Source organism: Ranitomeya variabilis, chromosome 4 (genome assembly GCF_051348905.1).
Source record: "Ranitomeya variabilis isolate aRanVar5 chromosome 4, aRanVar5.hap1, whole genome shotgun sequence".
NCBI classification, from domain to species: Eukaryota; Metazoa; Chordata; class Amphibia; order Anura; family Dendrobatidae; genus Ranitomeya; species Ranitomeya variabilis.
This window is the reverse complement of record NC_135235.1, coordinates 473,142,622-473,163,359: the sequence shown is the minus strand read 5'-3', so window position 1 is coordinate 473,163,359 and position 20,738 is coordinate 473,142,622. Positions and strand designations below refer to the sequence as shown.

Sequence of the window (20,738 nt, the reverse complement as noted above, 5' to 3'; positions counted from 1 at the left end):
CTGTGCTGCATTATATTCTATGGGGCTGGCTGCATTCCATTCCATGGGCCTGTGCTGCATTATATTCTATGGGCCTGTGCTGCATTATATTCTATGGGGCTGGCTGCATTCCATTCTATGGGCCTGTGCTGCATTATATTCTATGGGGCTGGCTGCATTCCATTCCATGGGCCTGTGCAGCACTATATTCTATGGGGCTGACTGCATTCCATTTTATGGGCCTGTGCTGCATTATATTCTATGGGGCTGGCTGCATTCCATTCCATGGGCCTGTGCTGCATTATATTCTATGGGGCTGGCTGCATTCCATTCCATGGGCCTGTGCTGCATTATATTCTATGGGGCTGGCTGCATTCTATTCCATGGGCCTGTGCTGCATTATATTCTATGGGCCTGGCTGCATTCCATTCCATGGGCCTGTGCTGCATTATATTCTACGGGGCTGTGCTGCATTATATTCTATGGGCCTGTGCTGCATTATATTCTATGGCGCTGTGCTGCATTATATTCTATGGGGCTGTGCTGCATTATATTCTATGGGGCTGTGCTGCATTATATTCTATGGGGGCTGTGCTGCATTATATTCTATGGGCCTGTGCTGCATTATATTCTATGGGGCTGTGCTGCATTATATTCTATGGGGCTGTGCTGCATTATATTCTATGGGCCTGTGCTGCATTATATTCTATGGGGCTGTGCTGCATTATATTCTATGGGGCTGTGCTGCATTATATTCTATGGGGCTGTGCTGCATTATATTCTATGGGGCTGTGCTGCATTACATTCTATGGGGCTGGCTGCATTACATTCTATGGGGGCTGTGCTGTATTACATTCTATGGGGGCTGTGCTGTATTACATTCTATGAGGGCTGTGCTGTATTACATTCTATGGGGGCTGTGCTGTATTACATTCTATGGGGGCTGTGCTGTATTACATTCTATGGGGGCTGTGCTGTATTACATTCTATGGGGGCTGTGCTGTATTATAGTCTATGGGGGCTGTGCAGCATTACAGTCTATGGGGCTGTGCAGCATTACATTCTATGGGGGCTGTGCTGCATTACATTCTATGGGGGCTGTGCTGTATTATAGTCTATGGGGGCTGTGCTGCATTACATTCTATGGGGGCTGTGCTGTATTATAGTCTATGGGGGCTGTGCTGTATTACAGTCTATGGGGGCTGTGCTGTAATACAGTCTATGGGGGCTGTGCTGTATTACAGTCTATGGGGGCTGTGCTGCATTACATTCTATGGGGGCTGTGCTGTATTACATTCTATGGGGGCTGTGCTGTATTACATTCTATGGGGGCTGTGCTGTATTACATTCTATGGGGGCTGTGCTGTATTATAGTCTATGGGGGCTGTGCAGCATTACATTCTATGGGGCTGTGCTGTATTACATTCTATGGGGGCTGTGCTGTATTACAGTCTATGGGGGCTGTGCTGTATTACATTCTATGGGGGCTGTGCTGTATTATAGTCTATGGGGGCTGTGCTGTATTACAGTCTATGGGGGATGTGCTGTATTACATTCTATGGGGACTGAGCTGTAATGCTGGATACAGCTGTAATTATATGTTATATAGTCGTGTTACACTCCCCTCACTTCTTGTACCCTACAAGTGTACAAAGATATTATACAGTCACCATGTGACAAGTGGGCCTGTGTGACTTCAAATGCCAGGGCTGAATTTTAGTCCCAGTCCGGCCCTGAAGGGGTCCTCTGGGGGATGTTATTGCAGCACTGATGGTACACTTCCCACAGGTGAAGCGAGGTCCCCAGGGGTCCTAAGGTGTATGGCGGTGATGATGGTTGCCGGTGAATGAGTAAAGGACACAAGTTGTAAGTCTTTACCTGGTTTACTGTAGTTGACAGGCCACAGTCCATTGCACCGGTAACAGGTACATAGGAGTCCAGGCAGCCCGGAAACAAGTGGAATCCCCTTGGCAAATCAGGCTAGGAGCCTTCCACTCTGCGCTTGCTAAAGTCCCTTGCTGCCTGAAGTGCTCCAAACAAGGTCCTAATTCTTTCAGTTCTTTCTCCTCCTGTCCTAGGACAGGTTCCCTGTATGGTAGGCAGCTTGAGCCGTTCCTTCTGGGGTCTCCGCACGGTGACTCCAGGATGCTGCTGTACAATAGGCTTAATTTGGGCAATGTCCATGTAATCCTATGCCCTCCGGTTCTGCAATGGGGCTTGCAGCTCACCACAGCCTCGGGCTCCCGGTACCCGGTCTCTGCGCTTTTGGCTCCTTGGAGGCCCACTTGCAGCCTCTTTGAGCCCTGAAATCTCTCCTCTGCTCCTTTCCTGTCTGCTCTCCAGACTGTCTGATCCAGACTAAACTAGCTCCTCCTCCAAACCAGGATCTTTATCCAGGGAAGCTGCCCTAAAACAGGGTTTTAAGCTCCCCCTCCTTGCCTGGATTCTGAAGGTGTTGTGTGTGAGAATTACCTGCCAAAGAGATCCCTCTTGTTTCCAGGCATAGCACTACCCTCCCCGAGAGGAAGGCAGCACTACTGTGGTACCCGAACTCCTGGAATGCCACAGACACATCTACAAAATGGGGACCTGGATGGGTCCATAACTACATTATGGGGACATAACTACAATATGAGAACCTGGATGGGGACATAACTACAATGTGGGGACTTGGATAGGGACATAACTACAATATAGGGACATAACTACAATATGAGTACCTGGATATGGGGACATGAATACAATATGAAAGCCTGGATGGGGATATAACTACAATATGGGAAAATATCTACAATATGGGGACCTGGATGGGGACATAACTATAATATGGGGACAAATTATTATATATAATGATGGTTATTTGTGTATTTACCCAATGGGGATTGACCTTTGGCTCATATACATATTAATACCAGTTGGCATCATTTATCAAATGTGTTTTGATTTATAATTGAATTATTGCCAAATCTGCCGGGATCTTTTTGACTCTATTTGTTGGTCAGTGTTGGCTGTAATTCTTATACGTTACGTCTTGTTTGTGTGGCGCTGCACTATTTTGCAATTTAGTCTATTAAGGCTTTTTGGATAATTTTTTTAGTTTATATTTAACATTAGAAGTTAAGTTTTATACTACCACTCCTGCTATTATTCCAAAGAATGCGGCTCCCCAAATTCAAATTGTTTCTATATGTGGCCCACATACTCAGCCAAGTTTGCTCTAGATTGTGTACTTCACAATGAAAAAAGCATCATTTAGGAGTTATTCTGGCGGTAGAATCTTCTTAATATATACACTGCTCAAAAAAATAAAGGGAACACTAAAATCCCACATCCTAGATATCACTGAATTAAATATTCCAGTTGCAAATCTTTGTTCATTACATAGTGGAATGTGTTGAGAAGAATAAAACATAAAAATGATAAATGTAAATTAATATGCCATGGATGTCTGAATTTGGAATGTTACTCAAAATCAAAGTAGAAAATCAAATTACAGGCTGATCCAACTTCAGTGGAAATGCCTTAAGACAATGAAATGATGCTCAGTAGTGTGTTTGGCCTCCACGTGCCTGTATGACTTCCCTACAACGCCTGGGCATGCTGCTGATGAGGCGGCGGATGGTCTCCTGAGGGATCTCCTCCCAGACCTGGACTAAAGCATCTGCCAACTCTTGGACAGTCTGTGGTGCAACGTGACGTTGGTGGATGGTGCGAGACATGATGTCCCAGATGTGTTCACTTGGATTCAGGTCTGGGGAACGAGCGGGCCAGTCCATTGCTTCAATGCCTTCATCTTGCAGGAACTGCTGACACACTCCAGCCACATGAGGTCTGGCATTGTCCTGCATTAGGAGGAACCCAGGGCCAACCGCTGCCCCAATAATCTACACATTGTCTCTTATCCTTTGGACGCTTGACAACCTTAAATATTGGGAAAACCCCTTTAAGGCTACCTTCACGTTAATATTGCTGTAATGCTGGGAGTGTTGGACCCCCCATGCCATGGTCCGGGCTTACCATGGAGGGGCATGACTAAGTGTCTGCCTGGTATTCACTAGAGCCTCTGATGGTGAGGAGAAGATGAGACTCTGGTAGACACCAGGTACCACTCCAGGGCAGTCCCTCACTAGACCTGCAGCAGCTGACCAGAGGGTTAAAGACTCAGGTATGGGTAACAGGTGGTTGAGACAGAAGCGTATTCAGATGGTCTGAGGTTGGGGTAGGCAGCACAGTTTCAGACTATGTAGCCAAGGTCAGGAGCTGAGCGATTAAGATAAATGAGAATGCAAGCCGGCTCGATAACAGGTGAGACAAAGGAAGGGTAGTCCTATACAGGGAACTAAAAACTGAGCTACTAAGAACCTAAGTTCAAGCAAAGAAAGGAAGGTGGAGTCGCCTGATATATCACTTACTGGCAGGTGATGCGCATTCCTATAGACTCCCCCATCCCCCTGCTATGACTCACAACAGCAGAGCTGGAAGTGTTTCACAAGGCCGCTCAGAGGGATGGTCAGGTACTGGAGGAAAACACGCGGTGAGTAGGGTGGCGTTTAGAAGGCGTGGGAGTGGCCAGCGTAACATTTGCAATTCGAAAGCCAATCACGTCTGTAAACTTTGGACTTGATTGGATCTATGTGCACTCATCCTCATAGTGGACAGGAGCAGGAGCATTGCGACATTTTAAACTAGTGCTGTCTATTCCACACAACAAAAGAGACTTTGGGTGGCAAATCGCTTGTGAACTAGCACATTTACTTTTATTAGTCAGTATGCTGACTGCGTGCAGTCATAATGCACATAGACCAAAATATACACTGGCCAAAATAATAAAGGGATCATAAACAACGCAATGTAACTCCAAGTCAATCGCACTTCTGTGAAATCAATCTGTCCAATTGTGAAGCAACACAGATTGTGAATCAATTTCTCCAGCTGTTGGGCAAATGGAACAGAAATTATAGGCAATTAGCAAGACAACCCCTATAAAGGAGTGGTTCTGCAGGGCGTGACTACAGACCATTTCTCTGGTCTCATCCTTTTTGGCTGTTGTTTTAGTCATTTTTGCATTTTGTCATTGCTTTCACCCCTAGAAGAGCATGAGGCGATGTCTACAACCCACAGAAGTTGTTCAGGTAGTGCAACTCATCCAGGATGGCACATCAATTCGTGTTGTGGCAAGAAGGGTAGCTGTGTCTGTCAGCACAGTGTCTAGACCATGGAGCAGATATCAGGAGACAGCTCAATACTCCAGGAGACGTGGAGGGGGCCGTAGGATGGCAATAACCCAGCAGCAGGACTGCTCCCGACCATACTTCTTTGTGCAAGGAGGAACAAGAGCAGTGCCAGAGCCCTGAAAAATGGCCTCCAAGAGGCCACGAACATCCCTGTGTCTGCTCCATGAGTGTGGTATGAGGGCCATACATTCATAAGTGGGTGTTGTGCTTACAGCCCAACATCGTGCTTACAGCCCAACATCGTGCAGAGCTATTATTTGCCAGAGAAAACCAAGATTGGCAGTTTCAACATTGGCGCCCTGTGATGATCTTCACTAACAAGAGCAGGTTCCCACTGAGCACATGTGACAGACGTGACAGAGTCCGGAGACGCCATGGAGAACGTTGTGCTGCCTGCAACATCCTCTAGCATGAGTGGTTTGGCAGTGGTTCAGTAATGGAGTGGGGAGGCATTTCAACAGAGGTACCCTGACTGCCATTAGGTACCAGGATGAGATCCTCAGAGACCATATGCAGGTGCAGTGTGCCCTGGGTACCTTCTGATGCAGGACAATACTAGACCTCATGTGGCTGAAGTGTGTCAGCAGTTCCTGCATGATGAAGGCATTGATGCTATGGACTAGCCTGGCTGTTCCCCAAAATTGAATCCAATCGAGCACATCTGGGACAGCATGAGTCGTTCTATCCACCAACGCCATGTTTAACCACAGACTGTCCAGGAGTTGACTGATGCTTTAATCCAGGTCTGGGAGGAGGTCCCTCAGGAGACCATCCGCCTCCTCATCAGGAGCATGCCCAGGCATTGTAGGGAGGTCATACAGGTACGTGGAGGCCACACACACTACTGAGCATCATTTCCTTGTCTTGAGGAATTAACATTAACAGAAATAAACACTTGAAATAGATCACTCTGTAATGACCCTATTTTGTGAGAAGCACCTGTAAACTAGTTACTAATTTAAATTGATGTGTATGCTATTTATCTTTCACTTGGGCCGGAAATACGTATGTTCGTCTGAACTCGGTCTTATATATAGGCCGGGGTCACACTTGCGAGTGTGATGCGAGAAACTCGTACGAGCCACCGGCACTCGAGTATTCAGCTACATGTATTTCTATGCGGCCGCACACTCCGGTCCCGATTGCAAGTGGCAGTGCCGGGTATTGAGACTCGTGCGAGTTTCTTGCATCACACTCGCAAGTGTGACCCCGGCCATAGTCTTATAGTATCTCCTCAAATTAGACATTTTTTTCCAGATTTGTAAGAACCCATTTATTGCGTGAGTGGTGCATGTGAATAGTACCATCCACATGAATGCCAGGACCCAACGTTTATCAGGACATTGCCTGGAGCTTCACACGTCCTCCGCCAGTTTGCCTTCTTCATACGTCCTGGTGCCATTTCTTCATACCTGACCGTTCGCATAATGTAAAAGAAAACGTGATTAGTCCGGGTCTCCTTCTTCCATTGTTCTATGACCCTTTTTTGATGCCCCCATTGTTGGTGCTTTCATCGGTGTCTAAAAATTATGGAAATCTAGCACTTAAAGGGGCTGTCAGATACTGATAAATATTGTGATAACGGGCTCATGGTAGTGCGACACAAAAACCAAACCATGCTCACCCACCGAACCCCTGCTGCAGCCTGCAGTGGTCATCTGACACCCCTGGACAGAAGAGGAAGGGCGTGCTTTCACATAGCTTTTTTGTCCACGTTCATTGATCCCCTTTGGGGTATACGTCCAAACCCCCCGCAAAACGGGATTTGGACAGATGGACCGTCTAGGCCATAGCCTATAAAGGTGCCGACCGAGTGAACGTGCATCATTTTCAGGCGTATGCCCCTACTGGGGCGAACATTTAGATGTCCATCCGGGTGTCTGCCTCTAGTAGGCGAACATGCCCGAAAATGATGCACGACAGAGCGTACGGTGACTCCGTCTGCGCCATTACAGTCAATGGACCCATCGGCGCATCTGTCCGATTCTCATTTTGTGGGGGGTTTGGATGTAAACTCCGACGGGACCAACAAAAGGGTGAAAGGGGCACAACCAGAATTGTCCTAAAGAGATTTATCAAAACTGTTGCCAAGGAAAGCTAAGCAGTTGCCCATAGCAACCAATTACATTGTTGCTTTCATTTTCAAAAGGCGCTTTGAAAAATGAGAGCAGGCATCTGATTGGCTGCTATGGGCAACTGCTACGTTTTCCTTACATCAGTTCTGCCCTAGCGATCTGTTAAACTACTTGACAAATTAACCCTTGCATGTGCTATAAGACCAGTGTACTACTATTACATAAGACAGAGGTCCCGTGCGGCAAACAGTAAACTACAATCCCCATAATGCAGTTCGCTCACACCGGAAGCAGCGCCTCTACTGCAGGGCACGGGTAGAGTGGCGGTTAATGTGAGTGGCCGTGATAACTAGTAAACGCAGTGGCATGGTGGGAGGGGAGGAGACTGGGCGCTATCAGCTGCCATGGTAACAGTGAGACGCCCCGTGCTGTGCACTGCAGCAGCTGCGGTTCCGGCCTGAGCGCGGCTTTGTTATGACCCCCGCTCCCAGCAGGAGCCGTGTATGAGGCGGCCGGCGCTGCGCTATGGTGAGTGAGCCCATCATCTGGGGTCCTCCAGGGTCATGTGACCGGCGCCTGGGATTCACTGCTGACTTCTGTATTTCAGGCTGCCAGGAGTAAGGCTGGATTTAAGGGTGAGTGCGCCGCTGTGTACTTCTCACTAAGGGATTTGCAATATTTCCTATGAATTATGTGAAGGACTGGTGCAGTAATTACCCAAACATACCTCTCCGGACGTTATAGTCCCCAGCATGAAGCTGCCAGGGCATGCTTGGAGTTGTAGTTCTACAAGTGGTCACTGCATAACTTACAAGGGACTGATGTTATAGAAAATCTGCAGCAGAAGTGGCCCGTTACTGCGGATCTGTTTTTGGTGCAGATTGTTACTGTGGATTTCTCCTGGGCAATAGATGGCGTGAAATCTGCGGCTTTTCAGCAATGAAATCACCGTTTCTTCCATATGACTTGCGTTTATTTGTAAAAAAGATGGAAATTTGTCAAATTTAGCAATTTTCAAACTCAACTTTTGTGCCCTTAAGGCCGGGATCACACTACAGCGAGATACGGCCGAGTCTCGCAGGTTAAATCCAAGCTCTGGCACCGGCACTCCAGAGCGGAGCGTGCGGCCGCATAGCAATACATGGAGCCGCACGCTCCGCTCCGGAGTGCCGCTGCCAGAGCTTGTTTTAATCTGCGAGACTCGGCCGTATCTCGCTGTAGTGTGACTCCAGCCTAAATCAGAGAGTTACGTCACACAAAATAGTTAATAAATAACATTTTCCACATGTCTACTTTACATCGGCACAATTTTTGAAACCATTTTTTTTTTTTAGTAAGTTGAAGGGTTAATAGTTGACCAGCGATTTTCCAATTTTTCCAATTTTTTTTTCCAAACCTTGTTTTTAGGGACCACCTCACATTTGAAGTGACTTTGAGGGGCCTATATGACAGAAAATACTTAAACGTGACACCATTCTAAAAACTGCACCCCTCAAGGTGCGCAAAACCACATTCCAGAAGTTTATTAACCCTTCAGGTGCTAGATGTAGTGGTGCAGCAACACTGCACATAGCAGAAATCATAGACAGAGTTTCAAAGGAGTTCCGTATTGACAGTCATGGGGGTCATCAGCCGTTGACTGTTATGACAACCCATCGGCAACCCACGATCATGTCACGGGTGCACCGATTGGTGGAAGTAAATGCATGCGTGCTCATCAACACAAGTCAAATGTTGCTGTCAGAGATTGACAGCGGCCTTTAACAAGTTAATAATCACATTTTATTACATGAAATAAGTATTTGATCACCTACCAACCAAGCAGGAATTCTGGCTCTCACAGGCCTGTTAGTTTTTCTTTAAGAAGCCCTCCTACTCTGCACTCATTACCTGTATTAACTGCACCTCTTTGAACTCATTACCTGTATAAAGACACCTGTCCACACACTCACATTCCAACCTTTCCACAATAGCCAAGACCAAAGAGCTGTCTAAGGCCGGTTTCACTCGTCAGTGGCTCCGGTACGTGTGGTGACAGTTTCCTCACGTACCGGAGAAACTGACTCACGTAGACACATTAAAATCAATGTGTCTCTGCACATGTCAGCGTGTTTTCACGGACCGCGTGTCTATTTCCAAAACACGGAGACATGTCAGTGTTCGTGGGAGCGCACGGATCACACGGACCCATTAAAGTCAATGGGTCCGTGTAAACACGTACCGCACACGGATGCTGTCTGTGTGCCGCTCGTGTGCCGACTGAGGACCACACGGACCGTGCAGGAGACAGCGCTAGAGTTAAGCGCTGTCCCCCCTGCGTGTGGTGCTGAAGCCGGCATTCATTCCTTCTCCCCAGCAGCGTTCGCTGGAGAGAAGGAATGACAAATCAAGGTTTTTTTGGTTTTTTTTGTGTTTAAAATAAAGTTCGTGGTCACCTCCCGCCTCCCACCCCCTGTGCGCCCGCCACCACGTGACCGCTCACACAGGACAAGCTGCCGGTGCTGAGAGGAAGCATCGCGGGAGCTGGGTGAGTATTTTAATGCAAGCGGGCGGGCGCACAGGGGGTGGGATGCGGGAGGTGACCACGAACTTTATTTTAAACACAAAAAACCCCCCAAAACCTTGATTTGTCATTCCTTCTCTCCAGCGAACGCTGCTGGGGAGAAGGAATGAATGCCGGCTTCAGCACCACATGCAGGGGGGACAGCGCTTAACTCTAGTGCTGTCTCCTGCACATGGATAACTCCGGTACCGATTTTTCCGGTACCGGAATTATCTGGACGTGTGAGACTGGCTTAAAGGGGTTGTCCACTACTTTCAATTATCCCCCCAGGGCCCCTGATGATTTGTGTAATTACCTTCTTTAGCCGTTTTCGCCTGTGAGCGGCGCTATGCTGGTGCCTGAGTCCGGGTCACGTGACCCCCAGGCTTCAGCCGCCGCTCATTTCCGCCGACGTCACGTCAATTTCCAGACTCTGGAAATTGACGTGACGTCAGTAGCAGGCGTGTCCCCAGGCTCCACAGACAGCAGTCACTCATAAAGAGTGACTGGGCTGTGGACGGGGCTGAGGCTGCCTGCGGGGCTGTGCTGGGGGCGGGCGGGGCTAGGCAGGGATGTGCGGGCGGGCGCCGGTGCTGTGCGGTCGCCGGCGCTGTGCGGTCCCGGTCGCCGGCGCTGTGCGGTCGCGGGTGCCGGCGCCGTGCGGTCCCGGGCGCCGGCGCTGTGCGGACCGGTATGTGCTGGGGTGTGTGTGTGTGTGTGTGTGGTGTGTGTGTGTGTGTGTGTGTGTGTCTCTGTGTGCAGGCATCGTCCGATGGGACAACAAGTCCCATCGGGCTCTGCCTGCTACAGTGGCAGTGAGTGACACATTAGCCAATGATGGGACAGTAGTAGTCCCATCATCCGGCTAATGTGTTGAATGTAATTAAAAAAAAATAAAAAATACACATATACAGTACATACATACATACATACATGCACCATGCAACGACACTCACCATGCGGTGACATGCGCCATGCTATGGCATGCGACATGCACCATGCAATGACATGCGCCATGCAACTACATGCACCATGCGGCGACATGCACCATGCAACGACACTCACCATGCGGCGGCATGCGCCATGCGACGGCATGTGACATGTACAATGCAATTACATGCGCCATGCGGTGACATGCGCCATGCGACGACATGTGCCATGCAACAACATATGACATGCAGCATGCGACGACATGCACCATGCGACGACATGCAGCATGCGACGACATGCGCCATGTGACGTCATGTGCCATGCAACGACATGCAGCATGCAACGACACTCACCATGCGGCGGCATGCGACATGTACCATGCAATGACATGCACCATGCGGCGACATGCACCATGCAACTACATGCACCATGCGATGACATGCACCATGCGACGACATGCGCCATGCAACTACATGCACCATGCGGCGACATGCAGCATGTGACGACATGAGACATGCAGCATGCGACGCCATGCAACTACATGCACCATGCGGCGACATGCACCATGCAACGACACTCGCCATGCGGCGGCATGCGACATGTACCATGCGGCGACATGCGCCATGCGGCGACATGCACATGCGACGACATGCGAGACATGCAGCATGCGACGACATGCGCCATGCGACGACATGCACCATGCGACGACATGCACCATGCGACTACATGCACCATGCGACGACATGCAACATGCGACAACATGCGCCATGCGACGACATGCACCATGCGACGCCATGCGACGCCATGCAGCATGCGATGACATGCGCCATGCGACGACATGCAGCATGTGACGACATGCAGCATGCGACGACATGCAGCATGTGATGACATGCGACGACATGCAGCATGTGATGACATGCGACGACATGCAGCATGCGACAACATGCGCCGACATGCAGCATGCGACAACATGCGCCATGCGGCAACATGTGACATCATGCAACATGTGACATCATGCAACATGCCACATACAGTACATACATACATACAACATACATACAGTACATATAACATAGAGTACATACTCACCATCACTTGTCACTTTGATCCCCGAAGCCATTGTCATTTGTAAAAAATATTAAAATAATAAACAAACACTATACTCCCTGATCCGCAGAAATCCAATTAAAACGAGTGTCCCACGACGATCTCCCGTAGAGAGCAGGAGCATCAGGTGATGCAACCACTCTCCAGGGGCTCCAGGAACACAATGAGGGGAGGAAGGTATCCTTCCACAATGTATTCCCCACAATGTATTCCTACACCCCTGTGAGAAAATAGTCCCTAGTCTCACTTTATGGCATACTGTATGAGAAAGTTCCCACGCAGCTTTTTGCCATAAAGTGAGACCAGTGAACTATAGTAACCTCTCAGTGATGCACTGCAGGAGCCATTGTCTCCTGTCAGTGTGTCACTGAGGGTCCTATAGAGCAGTGGCATCACCCGATGTCACTGTTCTATAGGGGAGATCGTCGTGGGACACTCGTTATTAATTGGACTACGGCAGACAGGTAGTATACGGTTTATTATGTTACGTTTTTTTCAGGCGCTGAAGTATGGTAAGTATGGTTAAATGAAGAATAATAAAATACTTTTTCCTAATGTTTGCGTGTTTTATTAACCCTTTATTAGCATTGGATTAATAACGGATAGGCGTCTTATTGACGCCTCTCCGTTAGTAACCCGGCTTAATGTCACCTTACAATAGCAAGGTGACAGTAACCCCTTATTACCCCATATCCCACCGCTACACGGGAGTGGGAAGAGAGGGGCTAAGTGGCGGAATTGGCGCATCTTACAGATGCGCCATTTCTGGGGCGGCTGCGGACTGGTATTTGTAGCCGGGGGGGGACCAATATCCATGGCCCCTCTCTAGGCTATGAATATCAGCCCGCAGCTGTCTGCGTAGCCTTTCTGGCTATAAAATATAGGGGGACCCCACGTTATTTTTTTGGGGGGTCCCCCTATTTTAATAGCCAGTAAAGGCTACGCAGACAGTTGCGGGCTGATATTCATAGCAGGCTACAAATATTGGCCCCCGGCCGTCGGCTTTCCCCCTCTGGCGCAGAAAATTGCGCGGGAGCCCACGCCGTTTTTTTTCTGTTTATTAAATTAAACGCTCATTAAGGCCTGTTTCACACTTGCGTCGGTACGGGTCCGTCGCTATGCGTCGGGCCTACATACTGACGCACGTTGTGAAATTTGTGCACGTCGTGGGCAGCGGATGCAGTTTTTCAACGCATCAGCTGCCCATTCTGAAGTCCGGGGAGGAGGGGGCGGAGTTTTGGCCGCGCATGCGCGGTAGAAAATGGCAGACGCGAGGGACGTGCCAACGGTCCGCCAAAACACGACGCATCCGTTGCACGACTGACGCGACGTGTGGCAATCCATCGCGATCCCTCACTAATACAAGTCTATGGGTAAAAAAACGCATCCTGCGAGCACATTTGCAGGATCCGTTTTTTTCCAAAAAAGACGGATTGCTAAAAACGCAAGTGTGAAAGTAGCCTTAGGCTGCTTTCACACTAGCATCGGGGCCGTCGCGCTGCGTCGCTAATAAAAGTCTATGGAGAAAAAACACATCCTGCAGACAACTTTGCAGGACGCGTTTTTCTCCACAACAACGCATTGCGATGTGCAGTGCACGGCGCTAGTGTGAAAGAGGCCTTAGAAACATCGGCCTTTCTATTATATATCTATGGATATATCTATCTATAGATATATTTATAGATAGATATATCTATAGAAACATAGATGTATCTATCCATATATTTGGCTGCTTTCACACATCAGGTTTTTGCCGTGAGGCACAATCCAGCAAGTTTTGAAAAAAACGGATCCGTTTTTTTCTCATAGAGTTGTATTTGCGCCGGATTGCGCCTGATGGCCACACGTTTCATTCGATTTTTACCGGATCCGTCAAAAAAGCTGTTTCCGCCGGATGGAAAACACATACAGAGGAACGTTTTTTCTGTCCGGCGAAAAAACGCACAGCGACGGATCCGGCAAAAAAACCTATGAAACTGAGCTGTGAAATGATGAATCCGGCCTTGGAATCCTTTTTTTCATGCATGTTTCCATTCAAATCATGCACATTTTCCGTTTATTTACTTATTTCCAAAAACGGCATTAAAACCGCGCATAAACCGCACCAAAAAAAGCATCAAAACTGCACAAAAAACTGCATCAAAACCTAATGCAGTTTTGGTGCAGTTTGCAGTTTTGGTGCGGTTTTGATGCAGTTTTTGGTGCGGTTTTGATGCAGTTCTTGGTGTGGTTTTGATGCAGCTTTTGGTGCGATTCTTGCGCAGTTTTGATGCAGTTTTTGGTGCAGTGTTGATGCAATTATGGTGTGGTTTTGATGCGTTTTTTATGCAGTTTTTTGCACGGTTTTGATGCATTTTTTAATTCGCTTTTGTTGCGGTTTTTGCGCGGTTTTTAGGCGTTTTGGTGCGTTTTTGAAAGGTAAATAAAGATGTATTATTGAACAAAAAAAAGATTTGTGATGTCATTATTGTCCAACCTCCTCTTTTACATTTGTCCAACCCACACTCCTTTAAACACACAGATAGACAGATAGATGATAGATGAAATGGATAGACAGATCTACATATAGATAGATCTATAGATGCATACATCTATCTATTCATATATCTATCTGTAGATGTGTCTGGATAGATATCTATTGATAGATGTATGGATAGCGTAGGGTGTGTGTCCACTGTCCAGATTACATCCGAATGAGCTGCAGATTGGATGTTGCGTACTTGTAGTCCCATCGGATGATGCCTGCACACACACCCCAAAAGACCCCCCGCACAGCCCCGCACACACACAAACAGCCCACAGACCCCGCACACACCTGAACAGTCCCGCACAGCGCCGCACACATCCGAACAGCCCGCAGACCCCGTCCGCCCACACATAGACGCACACCGTCACCGCCCACACACTTCCATCCTCCCGAGCTGCTGCGTTTCTCGGACCCACATCCGCAGCAAAACTGCAGATCTATTTTACATCTGCGGTTTTGCGGCGGATGTGCCCGACTCAATGAAAGTCTAAGGCCATGTTCACACATAGCAGTTTTTACCGCGGATGCGCGGCGATTTTGATGCTGCGGGTCCGCAGCAGTTTCCATTGCGTTTACATTAACATATAAACCCTATGGAAACCGCAAACCGCTGTGCACATGCTGCAGGAAAAACCGCGCAGAAACGCAGCGGTTTACAACCCGCAGCATGTCACTTCTTTGTGCAGAATCGCAGCGATTCTGCACCCATAGAAATGCATTGAACCGCTTACTTCCCGCATGGGGCTATGCCCATGATGCGGGAAGTAAGCAGATCATGTGCGGTTGCTACCCAGGGTGGAGGAGAGGAGACTCTCCTCCAGGCCCTGGGAAGCATAAATAGTGTAAAAAAAAAAAGAATTAAAATAAAAAATGATGCTATACTCACCTCTCAGCGCTGCACGCGGCCGTCCGGTATCAGGGTTGGTGTGCGAGCAGGACCTGCGGTGACGTCGCGGTCACATGACCGTGATGACGCCCGGGTCACATGACCGTGACGTCACGAAGGTCCTTCTCGGCACAGCATCTTTGGAACCAGACCGCCGAGTGCAGCGCCGAGGAGATCGGGACGTCAGAGGGTGAGTATAACCAATTTTTATTATTTTTAACATTACTATTGATGCTGCATATTGCTGCATATGCAGCATCAATAGTATAGGGAGAACCCGCAGAGCACGCCGCAGAGTGTGCACATGGCCTAAAGGTGCAGAAACGCTGCAGTTCCGCACAAAAGAAGTGACATGCTGTGAGAAAAAAAAGCTGCGTTTCGGTGCGGCCTTTTCCGCAGCATGTGCACAAGTCTGCGGCTCCCATTGACTTACATTGGTTGTGCTCTACACTGCGGATTTGATGCAATTCAGTGCAGCAAAAAACGCTGCGGATCTGCAATCAGATCCACAACGTGTGCACACAGCCTTAGCATTTAGTGAACCTAGCCAAAAAGCCAAGCAAAAAACAAGCGTGGGATTGCACTTTTTTGCCATTTCATTGCACTTTGAATTTTTTTCACATTTTCTGTTACACGACATGGTAAAACCAATGGTGTCGTTCAAAAGTAGAACTTGTCCTGCAAAAGATAAGCCCTCACATGGCCATATTGAAGGAAAAATTATGGCTCTGGATAGAAGGGGAGCGATAAACGAAAACAAAAAAGCTCCAGGGGTGAAGGGGTTTAGAAACATGGATATGGACATATGTATGGAAATAGACATAGATATATCTGTATCTATCTATCTATCTATCTATCTATCTATCTATCTATCTATCTATCTATCTATCTATCTATCTATCTATCTATCTATCCATCTATCTGTGTGTAATGGAGTGTGGGTTGGACAAATGTAAAAGAGGAGGTTGGACAGAAATGACATCACAAATCTTTTTGAAGCTAGAGGGGGGAGAGGAGGGAGGGGTTGGGGTGTGTTTTGGAGAGGGTGTGGTAGGTTCAGGCTTAGTAGCAGTGCAATGCATCATGGAACTTGTAGTATTAGAGCACAATGACTCAGGAGAAAGGAAGTTGTCGATTAACCCCATGAGAGCTGAATCCAGCACTAAAGTGGGCTGCTACAGCATGATAAAAGGTAATATTGCTAAAATAAACACAGTAGATGTTTTCAGTGGCACATAATAGCAAGATTTATGAGAAAAAAAAAAAAAAGGTTATAGTAGTGGACAACTTTAAGGACACTAGGGACAAAATTGTAGACCTGCACAAGGCTGGGATGGGCTACAGGACAATAGGCAAGTAGCTTGGAGAGAAGGCCACAACTGTTGGCACAATTATTAGAAAATGGAAGAAACACAAGATGAATGTCAATTTTCTTCGGTCTGGGGCTCAATGCAAGATCTCGCCTCATGGAGTAAGGATGATTCTGAGAAAGATGAGGAATCAGCCCAGAACTAAACGGGAGGATCTGGTCAATGACCTGAAGAGAGCTGGGATCAGAGTTTCAAACATTAACGTTAGAAACACTACGCCATCATGGATTAAAATCCCGCAGGGCACGCAAGGTCCCCCTGCTCACGCCAGCACATGTCCAGACCCGTTTGAAGTTCGCAAATAACCATCTGGATGATCTAGAGGAGGCATAAGAGAAGGTCATGTGGTCGTATGGTCAGATGAGACCAAAATAGAACTTTATGGTATCCACTAAACTTGCTGTGTTTGCAAAAGAAAAAGGATGAGTACAACCCCAAGATCACCGTTCCAACCATGAAGCATGATGAAAACATTATACTTTGGGGGTGCTTTTCTGCAAAGGGGACAGGATGACTGCACCGAATTGAAGGGAAGCCTCAGTAAGAGCATTGAAGAAAGGTCATTGATGGGTCTTCAACATTACAATGACCAGAAACACACAGCCAGGGCAACTAAGGATTGACTCCTTCCGAAGCATTTCAAGGTCCTGGAGTGGCCTAGCCAGTCTCCAGACCTGAACCCAATGGAAAATCTTTGGATGGAGCTGAAACTCAATGTTGCACAGCGACAGACCCAAAACCTGAAAGATCTGGAGATCTGTATGGAGGAGTGGACCAAAATCCCTGCTGCAGTGTGTGCAAACTTGGTCAAGAACTGCATGAAAGATCTGAACTCCAATTGCAGTAAAGGATTCTGTACCAAATATTAAGTTCTGTTTTTCTATAGTATCAAAAACTTATTGCATGCAATAAAATGCAAATTATGTAAAAATCATAGAATGTGATTTTCTGGATTTGTTAAGATTCTGTCTCTTGCAGTTGAAGTGTACATATGATACAAATTACAGACCTCTCCATTCTTTGTAGGTGGGAAAACTTGCAAAATCGGCAGTGCATGACTTACTTATTTTCCCCACTTTAGGTGTCAGTAATGTATGTTCCCTGTATGTAGTAAAATGCTTACCAGTGGCTGTAAATAAACAAGCCCTCATGTAGTTACACCGACATAAAGAAATGGAAAATTGCAAACACAAAAATGAAAATTGAATGTACAGTTTAGAATGCCTAAATGTGTGATTATGGCTATGTGCACACGTCAGGATTTCTTGCAGAAATTTCCTGATCAAAACCGGACATTTTCTGCAAGAAATCCGCATGCGTTTTTTTCGCGTTTTTTCCCCAGAGCTTCCCAATGCATTAAATAGCGGGAAAAACGCGAAAAATCCGCAAAATTGATGAGCATGCTGCGTTTTTTATCGCGATGCATTTTTTTTGTGGAAAAAAACGCATCATGTGCACAAAAATTGCAGAATGCATTAAAAATGATGGGATGCTTATGTATGCGTTTTTTAAGCGATTTTCCCACGGAAAACGGCAGAAAAAACGTGAAAAATCCTGAACGTGTGCACATAGCCTAAATGCTGATTTGTTTTGATTTTTTGTGTTTAGTATTTTCATTTTATAATTTGCTGTATTAATATTATGAATCTCATGTTATTTGCAAGAAGAGTCAATTATTCCAATCACCTTTTAGATTCTATTGATGATGTCCTTGGAGACCTTCTTGGTGATGATGGTGAGTAGACTGCTAAGAAACATAAGGCTCCATGAGAGGACTAGTTAGTGGTTACTTTTAAGTTAAAGCACCACTCCATTGTTTGCTTTATTGCAGTGCCAGAGTGGTGCTTCTAATCTAAGTTCCCTGCCCTTAGTCTCATACTTACCAGCCACCGCCTCCATCTATTCTCGTCGGCGCTCCTGACGGTCTCCAGCTGTTTGTGACCTGCCATATGGTTCCAGTGTTTGCTGGCGTGATCCAAAAGTCACAACTCATTGTAAGTCTATGAGAGCCAGAACGAGGCCAGAACAAGGCTATCATAGACTTGCATTGAGAGCTTGCGACCGTAACCTCTGACTTTGGGTTAATCAGAAGTTGGGGGTCGCAAAATGGCGGCGTGAGACCAGTGCGGTGCTGGGAGGAGCTGAAGACTGTATGTATATAGGGTGCTGTTGTTATCATTAACTCATACATCAGCACAGCTTCTGTTCTGCACTCCTTTTCTCTTCATGTGCTTTTTTTCTTATCTATAGCCTACTTTCTCTTCCCTCCCTGAAACTGTACTTGCTTTCTCCTTTTTCAAGGCTGTGGAGATCACTGTGCAACCCCTTTTAGGCTACCATCTATAAGGCTGGATTCATATTTCCATGTCTTGCAGTCCGAGTACTGACCAAGGTGCACGGACTGACTGTTGGTTTCCTCACCTGAGGAATATTACATCATAGGCATAAATAAAGCTGTTGTGTTTGGGTCAGGAGACCCTCGCTGGTGAGGAAATCACCTTTCTTACACAGAACGTGAAAACTGGACATGTGAATTCCGCCTAACAGTGAGAGAAGGTCACATTTAGAAAGTAAATAAACAACTTAAAAATGTGTACATAGCCTTTTAAAGGGAACCTGTCACGTGAAAAAACGCTAATAACCTGCAGATATAGGGTTAACCAGCATGTTAATAGCATTCTGAACATGCCTAGCGCCGTCAGTTAGACCCCAACTGCCGGGAGGAAATTGACTTTATTCCTCCAGGCAGCATATGGGTTTCAGTCACGGGGGTGGTGCCGGCTCGGCTTCGGTAACTGCTCTGTGTAGAGAGTGGTGTCTGTAACCGTTCCCCAGGCTCTGACTGACAGCCGGCTCTGCATTAGGGCTGGCTGTCAGTCACTCCAGGGGGTGTGGTTACAACTGCCCCTCATTATGCACAGAGCGGTGACTGAAACCTGAATGTTACCGGAAGGAATAAAGTTCATTTCCTCCTGGCAGTGGGGCTATTAACTTGCAGATTAACCCCATATCTGCAAGATAATCGTTTTTTTTTTGTTTTGTTTTTTCTTTTGTTCGTGTGACGGGCTCTCTAAGTTATAGTATGGCAATGGCATGAGCACAGCTTTCAACTAGCCTCAATGTTTTATAAAGGTTGCTAGTGACAATCTGAAAAAATTCTGGCACGATTGTGTGAGATCTCTCTCCATAGGGACACAGAGGTCACATGCAAGTGACAGTAATACCACAATTTTAGCTTGGCCTGCAGGCAGCCAAATCAGTAGGCTGTCAACAGATATATATGGTAATATTAAAATATGCCCATTGATTCAGATATCTAATCCCAACAAAAGAATCCAATTCCAACTTGTTCATGATATAATACATGAGGCTTTGTGTAAAATTAATGTTTGTGGTGAAGTAGTCAAAGCTGTATTTATTTGTTGCGATTTCAGATCCATCTCCACCGAGACAACGGAAAGCGCCATCTTTGGCTTCTACAAACAGAAATCGGTCAAATGTTTTATCCAGCACCACCAAAAAGTGAGTGACTTAAAGTATACCTACTCTTTAGAAATAGAAACAATCCGAGTCAGGGGTCAACCAGATAGACATTTCTTTGACCTATTTGGAACATCCACTACCCATGTATGATAGACGTGCTCACTAGGGTTGAGCGAAACGGGTCGGCAATTTTCAGAAGTCGACGACTTTTGGCAAAGTCGGGTTTCATGAAACCCGACCCGACCCCTGTGTGGGGTCGGCCATGAAGTCGGCGATCTTCTGAATCTGGAATCGGAATTCCGATACCGATTCCCGATATGTTTAAGATATCGTGAATTGGTATCGGAATTCAGATTTAAGTGTAAAATAAAGAATTAAAATAAAAAATATCGCTATACTTACCCTCTGATGCGCCCTGGTACTAAGCGGGAACCTTCCTTCCTTAGAATCAGCCTTCCAGGACCTTGCGGTGACGTCGCGGTGACGTTGCGGCTTGTGATTGGTCGCGCGGCCGCCCATGTGACCGCTCGCGCGACCAATCACAAGCCGTGACGTCACCGTGACGTCACCGAAGGTCCTGGAAGGGCTGATTCTTAGGAAGGAAG

General features: G+C 47.0%; 1 protein-coding gene across 4 annotated transcripts in view; it reads left to right on the top strand.

The window, feature by feature from the left end:
- The first annotated feature begins 7,537 nt into the window (after positions 1-7,537).
- FBF1 (Fas binding factor 1) overlaps positions 7,538-20,738 on the top strand; it is a 108,510-nt gene continuing 95,309 nt past the window's right edge. Inside the window, exons 1-4 of one of the 4 annotated variants that reach the window (XM_077251778.1) lie at positions 7,538-7,816; positions 7,896-7,923; positions 18,344-18,385; positions 20,085-20,172. In XM_077251778.1, the coding sequence (XP_077107893.1) occupies positions 7,814-7,816; positions 7,896-7,923; positions 18,344-18,385; positions 20,085-20,172 (161 nt within the window). In that variant the 5' untranslated portion in view covers positions 7,538-7,813. The remainder of the gene's footprint in view (positions 7,817-7,895; positions 7,924-18,343; positions 18,386-20,084; positions 20,173-20,738) is intronic. The other 3 variants (XM_077251776.1, XM_077251777.1, XM_077251779.1) reach the window with 3 other exon arrangements.